General features: G+C 43.0%; 1 protein-coding gene and 1 long non-coding RNA gene across 2 annotated transcripts; both read right to left on the bottom strand.

The window, feature by feature from the left end:
* Positions 1–881: 881 nt before the first annotated feature.
* Positions 882–13813, bottom strand: LOC142258933 (uncharacterized). Its single transcript, XR_012727909.1, has 2 exons — positions 13675–13813; positions 882–2436 (listed from the first exon to the last, which is right to left on the bottom strand). It is a non-coding gene; the product is annotated as an uncharacterized LOC142258933 (long non-coding RNA).
* LOC142258931 (uncharacterized) lies at positions 8885–13303 on the bottom strand. Its single transcript, XM_075331487.1, has 3 exons — positions 13161–13303; positions 12964–13077; positions 8885–10141 (listed from the first exon to the last, which is right to left on the bottom strand). The coding sequence occupies exons 1-3, from the start codon at positions 13291–13293 to the stop codon at positions 8970–8972; spliced, it is 1419 nt and encodes a 472-aa protein (XP_075187602.1). The 5' UTR covers positions 13294–13303; the 3' UTR covers positions 8885–8969.
* Positions 13814–20802: the final 6989 nt, after the last annotated feature.

Genomic DNA, 20802 nt, shown 5'->3' on the forward strand with positions numbered 1-20802 from the left:
TCCACTATTATTGACACCACTGGGGTCATGGAACCGGGCACGGCCAATGTGACATCCCAAACCAATACCGGCCCGGTGACGAGTAATCCCCAAGACCCCGTGGGCGTGTCATACCCATAGAACTTCTCAACCTGCGGGGGACTACAATATTTCTCAGGGTAAGGGCCCTTCTAAAAGTGATACCCGGATGAGTAGGCATAACATCCTTTAAAATAGGATCTTTTAATAACATGTTCCAATGTTTTTCCAAAACTTTTCTAATAAAAACACAGTCATTACTGTATGTGGTAATGAAATTTGGCGTGAAATCATGCAAATTACTGGATTCAAAAGCAGCAGTTCTGGGTTTAAATTACCTTGGCTTATCTGTTACCTTAACCGGTAAGAGCCTATTCTGCACTTCTATCCACAGTATTTCCTACGTAAACTGTGATGGTCAGGCACAGACTGAGTGAGTCGCGTGATGAGTGGTGAATGAACTCAGGTGAGGTCACTGAAGTCACCTGAGGTCAAGTTACCTGCGGTCACAAGTGGAGGACCGTGGGAACCTCCAGCTGTGGCTAACTAAGTGACGTCACCACTGATCGCTGCTCAGTCTTTGCCTGTACCTCATAGAAGGCGGTCATGTGTCATGATCGTGCGCTGTGACTTTACATGTAGCAGAGCTTGAATCGTCGTGGGACCTCGTGTGGATTATGTTGAACCTGCACGGGTGTTTTCGGGATAAATAAAGTGGTAAAAGAGGGTAAACGCTACATACACATTGTGCACACATGGCTCCGCTACATACATGTCATGCACACACGGCTCCGTTACATACACAGCTCCGCTATGTAGACATCTGTTTTCCTATATTTTTAGCACTAAGGTTCAGATACGGCTTTAAAGAAGGCAAATAAGTAATTTTATTATAAAGGTTAATATGAAATACAAACTTAAAGGAAAAGTATGATATTGCGTACACTTTTGTATATTCAACATACAAAGGTTAAGTACAGTTAAATACTTACATCACCAAGGAGCTTTGAACATCATCTGTCTGGAACTACAGTCAGAGAAGCATGACATAGACAGAGAACTCCTGGACATCACTGCCCGGACGTCTCACGGAGCAGGAAACATGAGCTTCTGTCTGTGCTATATTTCATCTGATCTTAAATAGAGGTTTGCACAATATTACAAACCTTAAGGTCAATGTGTTGCATTTCTCACTGACCCATGCCCTTTGAGGGCCAGTCTTTGAACATTGATCAAGTAGAGATAGAACACACATCAGACAATGGGGTAATTAACCCATAGACTTCAAATCTCCCAAGAATACACATTAGGTATTTGAGCTAGGTAAATCATAAGGTTTCTGATACAATGGTATATTCAAGACAAAGACACAGAAACCCTTAAGTATACACAAGATTTTGTAACCATGTACACTTTGTCTGTCTGATTAAACAATATGTTATAGTTTAACATAATGTATAAACTCAAAAATAGCCATTTTTATATTTGCAGTACATTCCACCCTTGGCTATTTTGAGCCATACATTATTTAAACCAAGTACCATACCCTAACGGCATAGTTTTAGCGGATGATACAACAACACAAAGCAATGCATGCACAATAGCAAAAATTACTCCTAATATATAATGCATATATCCAAAAATCAGGTAACTAAGAAAGTACCCATTCCCACCATCTACCATTATCTTGTGTAATGTAATTAATCTAGTATATATGTATCTCTACTTGTGGTATTTATAAATGTAACCACCAAAAAGAGAATCAGCCTTTTGCTTTAGCTGCATATGCCGCTACTGTGAGTGTTCCTACAAATATTAGGAATAATCCTATTATCGTTAACAATTTTACATCTTGTGTATAGAGGTCACTATGTTGTTAAATCTCATATTATTTCCTGCCCTCATACGTTTGCATTTTTCATCTGTATGAGAGACACAAATAATAGCAATCTCCCAATGCCCTGTCTGATTCTGTATTTTTAATTGTTGACATCTGCCTATTTTGTTCCTATCATACATCATCTGATAGATCAGCTGGTGTAATATTTTGAGTCCTTAGGGCAATCATCTCTTCTGTTAGAGAATGTTCCCCAGTGCAGTTTATACAGGCACAATACAGATTGGAGATGAAGTTTTAGGTCACGTCTTCTTCTTCTAGGTCTTCATTTATGTAAAGGGGTCAATACTGCCTCCATACAAATTTCTCATATATTGTCATCACGGGTAGTCTTTGTCATAAAAAATAGCTCGTGTTCATCAGCTGAGCCAGGTAAACTCATAGATTCTGTTTGGTTTTCAATAAGGCCACATTTTCCATGGTTGGTCTTTCTGTTTTTGGTCTGAAGATTGCTTAGCTTCTGACGGAAGTAGAACCATGCACATGGTGGTCCCAATGATGCAACATTTCCAGATTTTGATCTAAAGGGACAAAAATACACATATTATTAATCTGTCAGTTGGGATGTATTCCCACTTTTCTTGTTTCATAACTGTCAGCACATTGTCTGCTCCTTGAGTAATGACTTCAGCAGGTTCTGGAATACCTTTGTCACTCAATTGTTTCACCCAAATTTTTGCACAATCATTAATAGGATGTGAAGATCCAAATCATCTATCTTCTCTGCAGAACTCTAGGAGCCCTTCCTCTGACTATCTGCATTTTAGAAATAGACAGTACCAACAACTGAGCTATTCTATCTCACTTCTGTATTAACATGTCAGTGTCTCCACTATTCATTAGAATTACCTTAATTAATAATCCTGATCTATCCCTTGTCTCATTAACTGAATTCAGTTTAAGGCCAAATCTGACCTTTGGAATATGAGACCAAAATGCTAAAGGCCCAGTCACACTAATCAACTTACCAGCGATCCCAATAACGATCCAACCTGATAGGGATCGCTGGTAAGTTGCTATGAGGTCGCTGGTGAGATGTCACACTAGCGACACTCCAGCGATCCCACCAGCAACCTGACCTAGCAGGGATCGCTGGAGCGTCACTACACAAGTTGCTGGTGAGCTCACCAGCAACCAGTGACCAGCCCCCAGCCAGCAGCGCCGCGTGGAAGCATGCTGTGCTTGGTAACTAGGGTAAATATCGGGTAACAAACCCGATATTTACCTTGGTTACCAGCGCACACCGCTTAGCGCTGGCTCCTTGCACACCTAGCCACAGTACACATCGGGTTAATTACCCGATGTTTACTCTGCTACGTGTGCAGGCAGCAGGAGCCGGCTTCTGCTGAGGCTGGTAACCACGGTAAACATGGGTAACCAAGAAGCCCTTACCTTGGTTACCCGATATTTACCTTCGTTACCAGCGTCCCCGCTCTCACGCTGTCAGTGCTGGCTCCCTGCACACAGCCAGACTACACATCGGGTAATTAACCCGATGTGTACTGTGTGCAGAGAGCAGGGAGCCAGCACTGGCAGCATGAGAGCGGGGACGCTGGTAACGAAGGTAAATATCGGGTAACCAAGGTAAGGGCTTCTTGGTTACCCGATGTTTACCGTGGTTACTAGCCTCTGTAGAAGCCGGCTCCTGCTGCCTGCACATTTAGTTGTTGCTCTGTCGCTGTCACACACAGCGATGTGTGCTTCACAGCGGGAGAGCAACAACTAAAAAATGGCCCAGGACATTCAGCAACAACCAATGACCTCACAGCAGGGGCCAGGTTGTTGCTGGATGTCACACACAGCAACATCGCTAGCAACATCGCTGTTACGTCACAAAAGTTGTTCGTTAGCAGCGATGTTGCTAGCGATGTTGCTTAGTGTGACGGGGCCTTAAGGTTCCATTTACAAGCCTATTGTGGTCCTGATTGAACATACACATAAAACAAACAACCATTAGGTAAATACAATACCCATTCATCACAATGGGATGATTACTTGTTTCATTGTTTTAGTCTGATTGCTCTAATATCATGTGAAACTTTGGTCTCCAGTCTAAAAAAAACCCCACAAACATGATTAGCATATAAGCTGAAATAAAACACAAAACATGATTTTATCCAGTCCATTATCCATATGCTAAAATATTCACATCTAACTTGACAGCCTAAAAAGTTCACTATTTACCCAACCATATTGGTATATTGTGCTGTATTAATTAGCAGCAGGGCTATGGCGATCGGTGACCAACTGAAATATAATTGCCATTATAATTGCCCTTCAAATAGACTGAACACAGGGATCCTGCTTGTTTCCACTTTCTCCTTTGTGAATATTTGGACGGCTTTACATTGTTTGAATGCAGGAATGGCTTTTGTAATACTTTTCTCTTTACATATTTCTGTACATTCTGTATTGGTGGTAATCTCATTTATCGTCTCAGTATTACCCTTATCTTTTTCAATCTCCTTTATCGTCTCAGTATTACCCTTATCTTCCCCCCCCCATCTATCTTCCATTTCAGATGAAGACATCTTGGTGGAAGATGATGACAGCCTCTTCTGCTGGGCTTTGATTTCCTGCACCAAACATTTGATATCAGCATAAAGATCCTCAAACCTCAGTGCTGTGGGCTTTGCTGGTGACGATGAGAAAGTGGGCCCTCTTTCTCCCCGTGTCCTGCTGTGCCCTTGCTGTGGAGATTCAGAATCTTTTGCTGTAACCTTTTTATTATGTGAAACCCCTGACTTTTTATTGAGTCTTGTCTTTTGATACAATTTTCTCTTTTGATACAATTTCCACATCTCATCAGTACTAATCCCCTCTATTTTATCCCAGGGAACACCATCCTTTATCAGGACCATAAACATATAACTCCTGGTAACACGGGATCTATGATTTTTACTACTTTTGACATTGTCACACTGTTCTTCAAAATTAAGCTGACCTCTCTGTTTGGGACCCCATTCTCCTAGATCCCCTAACTGTTGGATCGCCTCCAATGTATTGGAGATGGGTTTCCAAGTCTGATTTACCATTAACACCATCATTACATGTTTATAAGCTGGAGGGGCATTTCTAATGATACAATTTCTAATAGAAACGCTTACAACAACTTACATGTAATCGTCATATGTACTTGCTAAAATAGCATTTTTCATAGCCTCCTCCTTCAATCTCCGTGCACAATCGTTCAATGTAAACCATGGTTTTTCATTGGACGGCCAGTCCACCTCAGATGGGTATTTATGCTTCAATGCCATAGCCACAACATCCAACATACTACACACCACATGTTGTTGCTGAACTATCAAGGAACAAAATGCCTCCTTCACTACAGGTTCATGGCTGAGTTGAACAAACTTTGGGCCATCCACAGCATCCATCTGCAATCCATGAGCCCCTGCCTCCCACAATCTGACTGCCCAAGCTATCAAAGGTTCATTTGACCTTTGTGAATAACGATCATGAAGGTCAGTAAGCTCCTCTTGACTGTAATCCTCTACCATATTTCTGTTCTGTTTACCTGTAGCTGCTTCTACAACTCGTCTATGGTATATAGGATGAACTTTTACTGGGTTAAGAGGAGGATCAATTTCCTTCTTCCCACTGAAATGTTCATCCTTCTGTTCTTGATCGGTGATGTTTTCAGAATCAGTTGAGTTCTGTACATCACCATTCCACTCATCTGAGTTCCCCTCTGTCCCTGCTTTGGCTATGGCCAAAGCTACTTTCTTTCTATTCTCCTTCCCTCTCTTCTTTCTGTATTTATACTGTTCTATACATACAGCAGACTTGTCTGCATCATGCTGATATCCATCACATTTGTCTACTGACATCTTATAATGACACTGTGCTGTGACCAATGCTGTCTGGACCTCACACAACTGTCTCTCTAATTCCTGAACTTTTGTTACCATACGTATCTTTTCCTCATGCTGTTTTCTATATGCAGACAACAGGATCCATCCACGCCTACCAACAGCACCCAATTCTTTACCTTTTTCCACTTTCACTTTCTGCAAGCATTCAACCACATCAACAGGTTCAGCATTTTTCAAACATTTGTCCCATGGTTCACTCAAACCAACACTGTGCGACCACTTGGTTGCCAAAATATCATAGGGAGTCTGTTCCCAACCTGGAATCTCAATGCATTCACTCACAACCACTTTTTTCTTAAAAAGAGGCATGTTTTACGCAATATCACACTGTACAAAAAATATCTTCAGAGCCTTCTGCGTATCTCACTGACTACGCCAAATGTTTTGCTATATTGTTAGCACTAAGGTTCAGATACGGCTTTAAAGAAGGCAATTAAGTAATTTTATTATAAAGGTTAATATGAAATACAAACTTAAAGGAAAAGTATGATATTGCGTACACTTTTGTATATTCAACATACAAAGGTTAAGTACAGTTAAATACTTATATCACCAAGGAGTTTTGGAACATCATCTGTCTGGAACTTCAGTCAGAGAAGCATGACATAGACAGAGAACTCCTGGACATCACTGCCCGGACGTCTCACGGAGCAGGAAACACGAGCTTCTGTCTGTGCTATACTTCAGCTGATCTTTAATAGAAGTTTGCCCAAAAATGACAAACCTTAGAGTTAATTTGTTGTAGTCTTATTGATCCATGCCCTTTGATGGCCAATCTTTGGGCATAGATGAATCAGAGATACACCACACATCAGACAATGAGGTAATAAACCCACAGCATTCAAATCTCCCAAGAATACACATCAGGTATTTGAGTTAGGTAAATGGATATATGGTCTGTCTGTGTATATAGCAAACACATAAAACATCAGATATTTGAGGAAAGTAAATCAGAAGGATTCTGCTACAATGGTATATTGTCTGCCTGTATATTCAAGACAAACACACAGAAACCATTAAGGATACACAAGATTTTGTAACCATGTACACTTTGTCTGTCTGATTATACAATATGTTATAGTATAACATAATGTATGTCCTCAAAAATAGCCATTTTTATATTTGCAATACACTCCCGATCGGCTGACTCCTGTGCCTGACGATAAATTCTGCGTCCCGCTGCAGAAGGATCCTGTAAAATAACAATTGCGATTGCATGCGTTGCGCATTCAATCCACAGGATCCGGTCACATGCGGTTTGCGATTTTTTGCCTACAGGTAAAAAAACACTGATGTGAAAGCACCCTTACTAGCAAGTTGACCCTGAATTTCTAGTTTGTGGGATCTCATTATGCAGAGCGGGATCCCACAAATCTCTGCAGCTGCTCCAAGCGCGAGAAATTTCTTTCTCAACTAATCCAGCACTGTCACATACTTTAATATTTAACAGAACTGCTTAAGAAGAATGACGCAGAGCTGGGGTCATACAGCTCACTCTTTCACTGTGAGAGTGATCACTGAGGGTTGTGGGATCTCACAACCTAGAAGTTAATTTTGGGGGCATTAGGGACACTTGCAAAAGTTTTGGTAGTGGATTATATTTAGAAAATTCACTAATCTGTGGTTCTCCACTGTTTTAGTAAATAAAAAAGGCAGCCACAGATTTGTGATAAGCACTAAAGAGAAAGTCATCAAACACATTGTGCTAGAGATTGGGGGATATTACCCCTGTAACAGTGTCAGTAGCAGATTCCCCCATATTAGTGCATCATAACCACATTTTTTTGCTTCAATCTTTTTCCCTATTTTCCTTCTTCAGAACCTAGATTGTATCTTATGGTCCGAAAAATACGATAAGTTTAAAAAGAGAGAATATAGTTCTTTCCCTCACCAATTCTTACTTGAGAAATTGGAGCCGATTTTTTCGATAAAACTCTTTGAATTATAGTACATCATGATGGCTTCTCCTGTGTGACTTATCTGACAACAGGACCCGATTTAATCATAAAAACATTTGGCAAATTCTGAAAGCAAGAATGGCTGCTCCGCTCTGTTGGTTTTCTGATGGTCGGCAAGACTTGATTTACCAGTTAAACATTTCAATTATTCACAACATGAAAAAGTTTCCTTCCCTGTTCACATGTTTAACAAGAACTGATTGTGGAGACACGGGGCTTAGTGGGTGCTCTCGTCCTCTGGCCCAGCCACCTTTAGAAAGACAGCGTGGCTCAAGGCTCATCCCAACTGAACGCCGACCTCCTTAACCGTGGGCAGAACACTACTCAGACAACACAGGGTGAGGGAATCACAATATTAGACTTTATTGGATCCCCAAAATATTAACGGCACATAACACATAACCAGCAAAACACACAAATGTAATAAGCAACAGAGCCTCACCCTTCCGCTGGCTCAACAGGGATTTAGAATGTCCATGCCTCAGATGTTCCAGGGCTAATTACTCCAATCCAGCAGCACCCCGCTTTTGGCGGGCACCCACCATGACTGGAATAACGCCAGATTTAGGAAGCTGGCTGAGGTCTGCAAAGTCTGTACCAGGTGACCGATTTGTCCCAACCTGGGTTTCCTCCTTAAGTAGTCTCTGGTATGATGATATAATCCTGGCAGCCAGAGTCGAAATCCCTAGACTGTGGATATGGTCTCCAATCGGAACCGAAGTCCCTAGATTGAAGCCACAAGGTATCCTGATCCACTAGCCAGCTCCTAAGAGATTAGACTGGATCATGCACATCCATCAACAACAACCTGGTGACTTAAAGAAATCCTTTTTGTAGCCACAGCCTTCCACTTGGATACACTGCGTCCTCATCGGATTGGTTGGACAAGATTGCTTCTCCCATTGGATGAATTTCAAGCTGCATGGATAATGTTCATTTAAATGATGTGGGTAGAAAGACTGAGGATATCTACATGGAGCCTGCAAGTCTCCGACTAGACAATGGCTACTAAGGTAATTACATTAGCAATACACTATGATACATTACAATGATTACTGGAAGGGTCTGGAGAAACAATAGCTAAGCAAACATGAAGTAATACACAAAAGAACAATACGTCTGGCTGAATGTTAAGAAACTTTAACCCATGAGAGTCCATGTAGTTACACTGATTTCTGAGAAAAACACTTTCCACATTAAGAACATAGGAATGGTTTATTTTGTGTGATTTTTTTGATGGTGAACAAGACCTGATTTCCTAGTAAAACATTTACCACATTCTGGGCATGAAAATGGCTTCTCCCCTGTGTGAGATCTTTGATGCAGAACAAGTTCTGGTTTCCGAATAAAACATTTCCCACACTCTGAACATGAAAATGGCTTCTCCCCTGTATGAGATTTTTGATGCGAAACAAGACCTGATTTCCGAATAAAACATTTCCCACACTCTGAACATAAAAATGGCTTCTCCCCTGTGTGAATTTTCTGATGTATAATAAGGTATGATTTCTTAATAAAACATTTCTCACATTCTGAACATGAAAATGGCTTCTCCTTTGTGTGATTTTTCTGATGTCTAACAAGGTCTGATTTCTCAATAAAACATTTCCCACACTCTGAACATGAAAATGGTTTCACCCCTGTGTGGTGATTTTTCTGATGTCTAACAAGGTTTAATTTCTGAAAAAAACATTTGCCACATTCTGAACATGAAAACGGCTTCACCCCTGTGTGAATTTTCTGATGTCTAACAAGGTGTGATTTCCAACTAAAATACTTCCCACATTCTGAACATGAAAATGGCTTCTCCCCTGTGTGAATTCTTTGATGCACAACAAGTTCTGATTTCCAGATAAAACATTTTTCACACTCTGAACATGAAAATGGCTTCTCCCCTGTGTGATTTTTCTGATGCCTAACAAGATATGATTTCTGAATAAAACATTTCCCACATTCTTGACATGAAAATTGCTTCTTCCCAGTGTGACATTTTTGATGGTCAACAAGATATGATTTTACAGCAAAACATTTCTCACATTGGGGGCATGAAAATGGCTTTTCATTTGTGTGAGTTTTTTGATGGGCAACAAGATTTGATTTCCTGGTAAAACATTTCCCACATTTTGAACATGAAAATGGTTTCTCCCTTGTAGGAGCAGTTTCATATTCCACATCCCTTCTGTAACTTTTATTTTGCTTAAAATTCTGTAATAAATCTGAATTTTGGACTTGTTTGAAAAGATCAGATGATAAAGCTTTCCAAGGAAGGACTGGAGGTATATCTGGGACAGCAGCATGCTCTTCATATGCATCATGTGTGATACTTTCATCATCTGTTTTAAATTCTAAAGATATTAGATGTCCATCTGAACTGTCAATACAGTTATCTGCTAAAAATAAACACAATGTTATTAGTTTTTAATGATATCTTGAAAGTACATTTATTTTTTTAAACCATAACATCAGAAATTAAATTAGGAAAAATTGTATTCTGAATCTAATTTCCAATTTTCAAAGCGTTCCATCTTTGTTAACTCAGACCTCTCATTCCTGTCTCTAAGACATCTCTCCAGTAATATCAGTTCTCTGGAATGTGCTACAGTAAATAATCTGATTGATTGTCCTATACTGTCCCTCACGCTAGGAGACCCTAGGCTATCCCTAATCTCTGGATTACCCTTGAAGGTGAAGATGCTCTGGTCCCGTACCTTACTATTTTCCTGACTAGGTCTAATCTGTGATCCCCGAAGGAAGGGGAAAGAGTATGATGGAAATACAGATTAAGACAGATGGGAAAACTAAAAGTTAGACACACTGCAAACTCACAGAAATAAACAGTGAGTGACTAAGGAGAAAAATAAGAGCAGGAAGGCAGAAACAAAGGGTTAACACCACAACCATTCACAGCAATAATGCACAACAACCACCCGTTAGTCTGTATCATAACACTTCACCAGACCAGTATAGGTAAACTATAGCTGGCATTAATGGAATAGTCCAGCCAGTATAAACAGGATGGGAGAGAATGATACTGGCTTCCCGCAGTATGTTATGAAAGACACTAACCAGTAGCCCAGCAGAGATTAACTCTTGCTAGCCTGCCTAAGTCTGTAGTTCGATGCCTGTGTCTCCATGCACTGCTCACAGACATCAGAGAAGTTAGCAGGTAGAGTGTAGTTTCCACAGATCTTGACACTGCCTTGACAGCTTAATAACCTGCAAACATCTCTGTGACATTGATCCACAACATAGACAATTTCAAAGAGATTTTTTTTGCCAAGATAACAATAAAATAGTTAAAGTCAGATGCTGGAACTTTAACAGGGATGTCTGGGACTGTAACACTGATGGCCTATCCTTAGGCTTTGTAACCAAAGCAGGTAGCAGGGTCTTGCTGTCTGTGAAGGTAAACATTTGGGCTCAATTCATCAAGACAGGCTTGATTCATCAACACCAGCCTGTCTCCTCTTCAGCTTTAGACTCCTACAATTGAGACCTTTTAGTCACATGACATGATGTCATAAAGATCCTTAAGCAGTCCTATAATTGGCATATAAACACTGGGGCCCCTAGGAGAATGGGAGTCCTGTGAAATTGCCCAGTTTGCTCTCCCTTTCCCCTAATGCCAGTCCTGCATGCCAGGCTGTCTTCTGTTCAGTTCATTTAGACTCCTAAAATTAAAAGACCTTTGGTTACATCATGTCACATGACTTTGTAGTCATCAAAGATCCTTAAAGGAAGGGTATCACGTTTTTTTATTTTTGTATTAATAATAGTGATTATGAAATCAAGTATTTTTTATACAAAATTAAAATCACTGCTTATTTAGTTTTTATTTAATTCTAATTTTACTGAAGGCACTGGGGGCTGCCCTGTTGGATTTGTTTTTTGTAATGACAGATGGCAGCCCTCTGTGCATATACTCTGATAGTCGGGCTCCGACCCCATTTATAAACATTAGAGAAGGCGTCTTCTGTGAAATGGATGCGCCCCATGGGCTGTCCAGATCACAGCAGAGGGAGGAGATCAGCGCCATCATTGTGTAGCTCACAGCATATGCTGTTTGCTCCACTTTACCCCTGTCAACCACCGGGATGTGTGAGTATGGGGCGCCGGGCCGCCTCCCCTCCCCCGCCATTACCGTCTCCAATGAAACCCCCTCCCCTAACCACAGCCTCTGTTACCGTCTCCAATGCTCCAATGACACCCCCTCCACTCTCCTTGCTGCAGCCGCTGCTTGCATGCAGAGCAGTGCGTGAGTACCAGCGCCCCTCCCCCACCGCCGCTGCTACCGTCTCCAATTACATCCCTCGCTTCCCCCCGTGCCTTGTATCTAATCCTATCCAGTGTGATACTGTCTGCTTAGCTGTGTATCTAATCCTATCCTGTGTGATACTGTCTGCTGAGCCATGTATCTAATTCTCTCCTGTGTGATACTGTCTGCTGAGCTGTGTATCTAATCCTATCCTGTGTGATACTCCTGCTGTCCTTGGTGACACTTTAGACATTTCTGGTCACCAGTAAAATGGCTCTGGACTGTGTCCCTACACTTCATTCTCTCTTATCTGTTGGAAGCACCCAGATTGGGAGGGGGAGGTGACATCACACACAGGAGAGCAGATTCTGCCCACTTTTACTGCAGCTGTAATTGAGGCTATTTCTACAGTAGGATTTTTGTAAGACTTCAGTAGCTGCTCCCCCTAGTGTTTAAGAGTGGAAAATATCAAACTTTTTATATTTTTTTTTACATTTTGCTCAATTAAAAACAAATAATAATATCTAAAAAAAAACAATAAAACATTAATACTTTACATTTTTTCAGTTATTGAAATTTTTATTTTTGGACGACACCTTCCCTTTAATCAATCTTAGAATACAACTGATGGGGACTCTAAAGAGTGGGGATCCTGAGAAATTGCGCAGTTTGACTCCTCCCAAAGCTGGCCCTGACTCTAATTACAACTTATTTTTAATCCCATAAAATTGTGCTACTGCTTATTTTTGGGGTACATCTTATTTTCAGGAAAACAGGGTATTCATGAACCCTCTGTAAATCTTTGAGTTTCATCATAACGACATAGAGAAGGCACTGGAAACAAACAGCACAAAAAGCAGAAGCAAAGAAAATACAGCTGAAAAAAACAGAGCAGAAAACCTAAAAATGTAACACAAAATTAGTGCAGAAAGTACATGAGTAGATATCTCTTACTGGATAGAACTGGAGGAATCACATCCTGAGGAACATCGGGATCTTCTTGTTTACAGTCCTGTGGGAGAAGAGGACGGGGACATCTCTCTGGTGTTGTCCTCTTACTGGATAGAACTGGAGGAGACACATACAGGGACTGAATTCATTCCTTACATACAGATAATTATAGGCCGTGTGTATTTAGTCCTGTCTATTACCTGGTGATGTGAGGGGCTGGGGATCCTCCATCATGACGTCCTTGTACAGATCTTTGTGTCCTTCTAAATACTCCCACTCCTCCATGGAGAAATAGATGGTGACGTCCTGACACCTTATAGGAACCTGACACATACAATGATACCGTCACCCCCGATCCCTTCATAGCGTTACTGTATAATGTCCCAGTATTCCCAGCAGTGTCACCTCTCCAGTCAGCAGCTCAATCATCTTGTAGGTGAGTTCTAGGATCTTCTGGTCATTGATGTCCTCATGTATCGGGGGGTGAGGTGGAGGCGCCGTGATTGGGCTCAGGGGTCTTCCCCATCCCTCAGACACAGGGGCCTGACAGCGCTCACTAGAGGTCTTCTTCACTACTGTGTAATCCTGGTTATGGAGAGACACAGTAATAAATCTCACTCCAGACATTTCCAGAGTCCTCACCTCTCCAGTTCTGTCCATCTGTTATTCCCATAGATAAGAATGATGTAATGTGACGTCATCAGAATCTCTCACCTCTCCAGTAAGCCGGAAGAGGATCTCTAGGGTGAGGTGTAATATCCTCTCCGCCATCTTGTCCCTGTCCATATCCATCCTTCATGGGGCAATCAGGAGAATTCTCTTCTATAGAGGATCTCCACTGAGAGGATCCAATATTGTAGGGACCTGAATGGGGAGAAGATGACGATGTAACATCATAAAGAATCTGCTGTAATAATACAATTACTGGAGAGAATAAGAGGAAACATATAATGAGAACATTCTGGGGGAGCATTATACTGTGTGGGGGCAGAAAGGAGCCGAGGACTCAGGGCAGAAAGGGGCTGAGGACTGAGGGCAGAAAGGGGCTGAGGACTGAGGGCAGAAAGGAGCCGAGGACTGAAGGCAGAAAGGGGCCGGGAACCGAGGGCAGAAAGGGGCTGAGGACCGAGAGCAGAAAGGGGCCGAGGACTGAGGACAGAAAGGGGCCGAGAACTGAGGGCAGACGGGTTTCCTCACTTCCGGCCTCTCATAGTTGGGGCGTCTGTATCTATCAGAGGAAAAGGAACAAAAACCTCACAATTCATAGAAATCAGCAAGAGAACACCAAGAAAGTCTCAGAGCTGAAGGGGTTAATGCTGCCTGCCCCAGTAATGGGGAATCTCCACACACCTCCACCTGCAGAGCCGCACACTAGATATATAATACCCTGCACCTACCTCCACCTGCAGAGCCGCACACTAGATATATGGCTGCTCTGTGCTTACAGGACCTGTGATGATGTCACATGGAGGGGAGGAGTCAGGGGTCACATGGTCAGCTCCTCAGTGTATGCAGGGCTCTGCTGTGCTGGGTGTCATGGTGCTGGGTGAGGGGAGGTTATGTCAGGGGGTCACAGTGAGGTAATGGAGGCTGTATGTAGACAGGACACATCCTGGAAGCCGTGGACGGACATGGAGCAGATATCCTGGAAATCCAGGGATGAGCAGTGACGTCTGAGGGGGCAGTAGCCAGACCTGTTTCTAGATTGTTCCAGAACTATTTACCTCAGCCACAGTAAGCGAGGGTCACTGAGCTTGTGAGGGGCAGTAAAGTCTGAGGGGGCAGGTAACATAGTAACATAGTTTGTAAGGCGGAAGGAAGACATTATGTCCATCTAGTTCAGCATACTTTGGTGCAGCTGTTCTGCAGTGTTGAACCAGGGGAAGGTAAAACCCATAGAGTAGGAGCCAATTTTCTTCATAGTGAAAAATATTCTTTCCCGACTCCTAATCTGGGTCAACTATCTACCTGTAATATTATGTTATTCATAACCTTCTATACTGTTGCTTTCAAGAAAAGCATCCATTCCTCTCTTAAATTCATTCAGTGAGTTGGCCGTCACAACTTCCCCAGGAAGAGAGTTCCAGAGCCTCACTGCTCTTACCGTGAAGAACCCTCTCCTATGCTGATGTAGAAATTTTCTTTCCTCCATTCGAAGAGAATGCCCCCTTGTTCTTGTCATAGTCCTTGGTAGAAACAGATCATGGGAGAGATCTCAGATTTCTCCTGTTCCTAGCCCTTTTATTTATGTAGGGTATGGCTAGCTTGCAGTGGGTGTTTAATACAGATTTAAAAATTTCCCATTTATTTTCTGTGCTCCTATTTTTGAGGACATTGTCCCAATCAATTCGGCGAAGGTCTTCTCTAAGCTGATCAAACTTTGCTTTCCTGAAATTCAGCGTTTTTGTAACCCCCTCCAAGGCACCTTACTGAAGGACAAGTGGAATTGTATTATATTGTGGTCACTATTCCCGAGGTGCCCATCAACTTGTACATCTGTTATTCTATCTGGCCTGTTGCTTAAAATTAAGTTCAGAAGGGCTGTCCCTCTAGTTGGGCCCGGCACAAGTTGGGACAGATAATTATCCTTGGTTACTGACAGAAGCCGGTTTCCTTTCTGAGATCCGCAGGTTTCAGTTTCCCAGTCTATATCGGGGTAGTTGAAGTCCCCCATAATAATCACCTCATTGTGATTTGCTGCTTTGTCTATTTGTTTCAATAATACATTTTCAGTGGTTTCTGTTATATTTGGTGGCTTATAACAAACCCCTATGAGGATTTTATTAGTTTTCCCTCCTTGTATCTCCACCCATAGAGACTCCACCTCTTCATTTCCCTCTTGGATATCTTCTCTTAGTCTGGGCTTTAAACTGGACTTTATATATAGACAGACTCCACCCCCTTTCCTTTTTTTACGATCCCTCCTAAACAATTCATATCCTTGCAGGTTAGCCACCCAGTCATAACTGTCATCTAACCATGTCTCAGTTATTCCTACTATGTCGTATTTTTCCTCATACATTACCAGCTCCAGTTCTTCCATCTTATTGGTCAGGCTTCTTGCATTGGTCAGCATGCAGGAAAGAAGTTTTGCTCCCCTTTTCTTAGCTTTCTTCTTAGTACCCTGTCTTGGGTCCTCTTTATGGCATCTAGTATCCTTGATTAGTTTGTTCTGCTGCATGTTCTTGTCTGCTGTTTTTTCTCCCATCCCCTCTTCTTCTAGTTTAAAGCCCTCCTGATGAGTGTGGCAAGCCTTCTGGCGAACGTGTGTTTCCCAGGTTTTGTAAGGTGTATCCCGTCTCTTGCGAGAAGTCCATCGTAGAGGTAATTCACTCCATGGTCCAAGAATCCAAATCCTTGCTGCCGGCACCATCGTCGTAGTCAGTTGTTCAAATTTAATATCCTATTCCATCTTCTGACACCATGGCCATCGACTGGGAGGATTGATGAGAAAACAACCTGTACGTTCCGTCCCTTTATTTTCTTCCCCAGAATTTCAAAGTCTTCACAAATAGTTGGTAGATCATTTCTTGCCGTGTCGTTTGTTCCTACATGTATCAATAGGAACGGGTATTCGTCCTTGGATCCGAGGATAGTTGGTATCCTGTTGGCCACATCCTTGATTTTTGCTCCCGGGAGGCAGCATACTTCTCGTGCGGTTATGTCCGGCCTGCAGATAGTTGCCTCTGTGCCTCTTAGTAGTGAGTCGCCCATAACTACCACTCTTCTTTTCTTTCTGGACGCACTGCTTGTTGCTCCTGAGTGCTTTTGAGTGTCTTTTGTTTCTGCTTTTGTTGACAAAGTAACTTCTTTTGATGATACTGTGTCTTCTCCTGTAGAGACGGTATCATCCTGAGCTGTGCCATTTTTGTTCTCCAGCATGAGGGCTTCATATTGGTTGCTAAGCTGTGGGGGTGGTGACGACCACTTGATACGCTGCCTTCTTTTGGTCACATGTGTCCACTTTTCAGCCTCTGTATGTGTTCTGAAGCTTTTCTCACTTTCCATATCCTGAATGGTTGCTTCTGCCTAGTCCAAGAAGTCCTCATGTTCTTTAATTAGCTTCAAAGTTGCTATTCTTTCTTCCAGTCCCTGCACCTTTTCCTCTAAGAGGGCAACAAGTTTGCACTTTTGACAGGTGAAGTTGGATTTTTTGTGCGGCAGATCCGTAAACATGTAGCATGTGTTGCAGGTGACCATGTGGATTTTCTTCTCTTCCATATTGCTGATGTAGCATATGACAGGCGAAAGTCTTTTGCGATGTTCTCAAACAGCGAGACCCGGCAAGTCCCAGCAATCGATCAGCTTACGGCGACTCTTCTCCTCTTCCCAGAATCCACTGGAAATATGCAAATGAGCTTCCTGCTTCTCCAATCCCTGGTTTTGCGATGTCCTCAAACAGCGAGACCTGGCAAGTCCCAGCAATCGATCAGCTTACGGCGACTCTTCTCCTCTTCCCAGAATTCACTGGAAATATGCAAATGAGCTTCCTGCTTCTCTAATCCCTGGTTTTGCGATGTCCTCAAACAGCGAGACCCGGCAAGTCCCAGCAATCGATCAGCTTACGGCGACTCTTCTCCTCTTCCCAGAATTCACTGGAAATATGCAAATGAGCTTCCTGCTTCTCCAATCCCTGGTTTTGCGATGTCCTCAAACAGCGAGACCCGGCAAGTCCCAGCAATCGATCAGCTTACGGCGACTCTTCTCCTCTTCCCAGAATTCACTGGAAATATGCAAATGAGCTTCCTGCTTCTCCAATCCCTGGTTTTGCGATTTCCTCAAACAGCTAGACGCGGCAAGTCCCAGCAATCGATCAGCTTACGGCGACTCTTCTCCTATTCCCAGAATTCACTGGAAATATGCAAATGAGCTTCCTGCTTCTCCAATCCCTGGTTTTGCGATGTCCTCAAACAGCGAGACCCGGCAAGTCCCAGCAATCGATCAGCTTACGGCGACTCTTCTCCTCTTCCCAGAATTCACTGGAAATATGCAAATGAGCTTCCTGCTTCTCCAATCCCTGGTTTTGCGATGTCCTCAAACAGCGAGACCCGGCAAGTCCCAGCAATCGATCAGCTTACGGCGACTCTTCTCCTCTTCCCAGAATTCACTGGAAATATGCAAATGAGCTTCCTGCTTCTCCAATCCCTGGTTTTGCGATTTCCTCAAACAGCTAGACCCGGCAAGTCCCAGCAATCGATCAGCTTATGGCGACTCTTCTCCTCTTCCCAGAATTCACCGCAAATATGCAAATGAGCTTCCTGCTTCTCCAATCCCTGGTTTTGCGATGTCCTCAAACAGCGAGACCCGGCAACTCCCAGCAATCAATCAGCTTACGGCGACTCTTCTCCTCTTCCCAGAATTCACTGGAAATATGCAAATGAGCTTCCTGCTTCTCCAATCCCTGGTTTTGCGATTTCCTCAAACAGCTAGACCCGGCAACTCCCAGCAATCGATCAGCTTACGGCGACTCTTCTCCTCTTCCCAGAATTCACTGGAAATATGCAAATGAGCTTCCTGCTTCTCCAATCCCTGGTTTTGCGATGTCCTCAAAGAGCGAGACCCGGCAAGTCCCAGCAATCGATCAGCTTACGGCGACTCTTCTCCTCTTCCCAGAATTCACTGGAAATATGCAAATGAGCTTCCTGCTTCTCCAATCCCTGGTTTTGCGATGTCCTCAAACAGCGAGACCCGGCAAATCCCAGCAATCGATCAGCTTACGGCGACTCTTCTCCTCTTCCCAGAATTCACTGGAAATATGCAAATGAGCTTCTTGCTTCTCCAATCCCTGGTTTTGCGATGCCCTCAAACAGCGAGACCCAGCAAGTCCCAGCAATCGATCAGCTTACGGCGACTCTTCTCCTCTTCCCAGAATTCACTGGAAATATGCAAATGAGCTTCCTGCTTCTCCAATCCCTGGTTTTGCGATGTCCTCAAACAGCGAGACCCGACAAGTCCCAGCAATCGATCAGCTTACGGCGACTCTTCTCCTCTTCCCAGAATTCACTGGAAATATGCAAATGAGCTTCCTGCTTCTCCAATCCCTAAAGTATTAAGAAGTATTTCAGGCACAAAGAACAATGAGCTTCACATGTTTGGATTAATTATCTCTTTTTCCAGCCTTTTCTAACTAATTAAGACCCTCCCCAAACTTGTGAACAGCACTCATACTTGGTCAACATGGGAAAGACAAAGGAGCATTCCAAGGCCATCAGAGATAAGATCGTGGAGGGTCACAAGGCTGGCAAGGGGTACAAAACCCTTTCCAAGGAGTTGGGCCTACCTGTCTCCACTGTTGGGAGCATCATCCGGAAGTGGAAGGCTTATGGAACTACTGTTAGCCTTCCACAGCTTGGACAGCCTTTGAAAGTTTCCACCCGTGCCGAGGCCAGGCTTGTCTGAAGAGTCAAGGCTAACCCAAGGACAACAAGGAAGGAGCTCCGGGAAGATCTCATGGCAGTGGGGACATTGGTTTCAGTCAATACCATAAGTAATGTACTCCACCGCAATGGTCTCCGTTCCAGACGAGCCCGTAAGGTACCTTTACTTTCAAAGCGTCATGTCAAGGCTCGTCTACAGTTTGCTCATGATCACTTGGAGGACTCTGAGACAGACTGGTTCAAGGTTCTCTGGTCTGATGAGACCAAGATCGAGATCTTTGGTGCCAACCACACACGTGACGTTTGGAGACTGGATGGCACTGCATACGACCCCAAGAATACCATCCCTACAGTCAAGCATGGTGGTGGCAGCATCATGGTGTGGGGCTGTTTCTCAGCCAAGGGGCCTGGCCATCTGGTCCGCATCCATGGGAAGATGGATAGCACGGCCTACCTGGAGATTTTGGCCAAGAACCTCTGCTCCTCCATCAAGGATCTTAAGATGGGTCGTCATTTCATCTTCCAACAAGACAACGACCCAAAGCACACAGCCAAGAAAACCAAGGCCTGGTTCAAGAGGGAGAAAATCAAGGTGTTGCAGTGGCCTAGTCAGTCTCCTGACCTTAACCCAATTGAAAACTTGTGGAAGGAGCTCAAGATTAAAGTCCACATGAGACACCCAAAGAACCTAGATAACTTGGAGAAGATCTGCATGGAGGAGTGGGCCAAGATAACTCCAGAGACCTGTGCCGGCCTGATCAGGTCTTATAAAAGACGATTATTAGCTGTAATTGCAAACAAGGGTTATTCCACAAAATATTAAACCTAGGGGTTGAATAATAATTGACCCACACTTTTATGTTGAAAATTTATTAAAATTTAACTGAGCAACATAACTTGTTGGTTTGTATGATTTATGCATCTGTTAATAAATCCTGCTCTTGTTTGAAGTTTGCAGGCTCTAACTTATTTGCATCTTATCAAACCTGCTAAATCTGCAGGGGGTTGAATACTACTTGTAGGCACTGTACATTGTGTTTTACCGGTCATCCCCACAATCATCATCAGACATCGGGTATGCCTTTCGTGTTACCGGTTCAACCACACTGTCATCATCAGACATCGGGTCTGCCTTTCATTTTACCAGTTCATTCACACTGTCACCAATTTTGGTCGCTTTGCAGTCAGACATTAATTTATGACACGCCTTTCTTGGTTGTTTTATTCCTCTTATTATATTGAGCCATTTTAGTCCTTTCCTTGAATGGTCATTAATTGTGTGACGGTATCTTTCTATAATACACCGCTTGATGATTTAATACTTGCCAAGTTTATTACTCACGTCGTGTTCCTTCATGTTTGGTCCAGCGTTCCCCTATTTGGAGTTGCACCCTTTGTTATTGGTTGTTTGTTTGTTTCGGTAATTAATTCACCCGTTGGGTGGGATTTCCCTTGTCAGTTTTTT

This window comes from Anomaloglossus baeobatrachus (genome assembly GCF_048569485.1).
Source record: "Anomaloglossus baeobatrachus isolate aAnoBae1 chromosome 5 unlocalized genomic scaffold, aAnoBae1.hap1 SUPER_5_unloc_19, whole genome shotgun sequence".
Lineage (NCBI taxonomy): Eukaryota > Metazoa > Chordata > Amphibia > Anura > Aromobatidae > Anomaloglossus > Anomaloglossus baeobatrachus.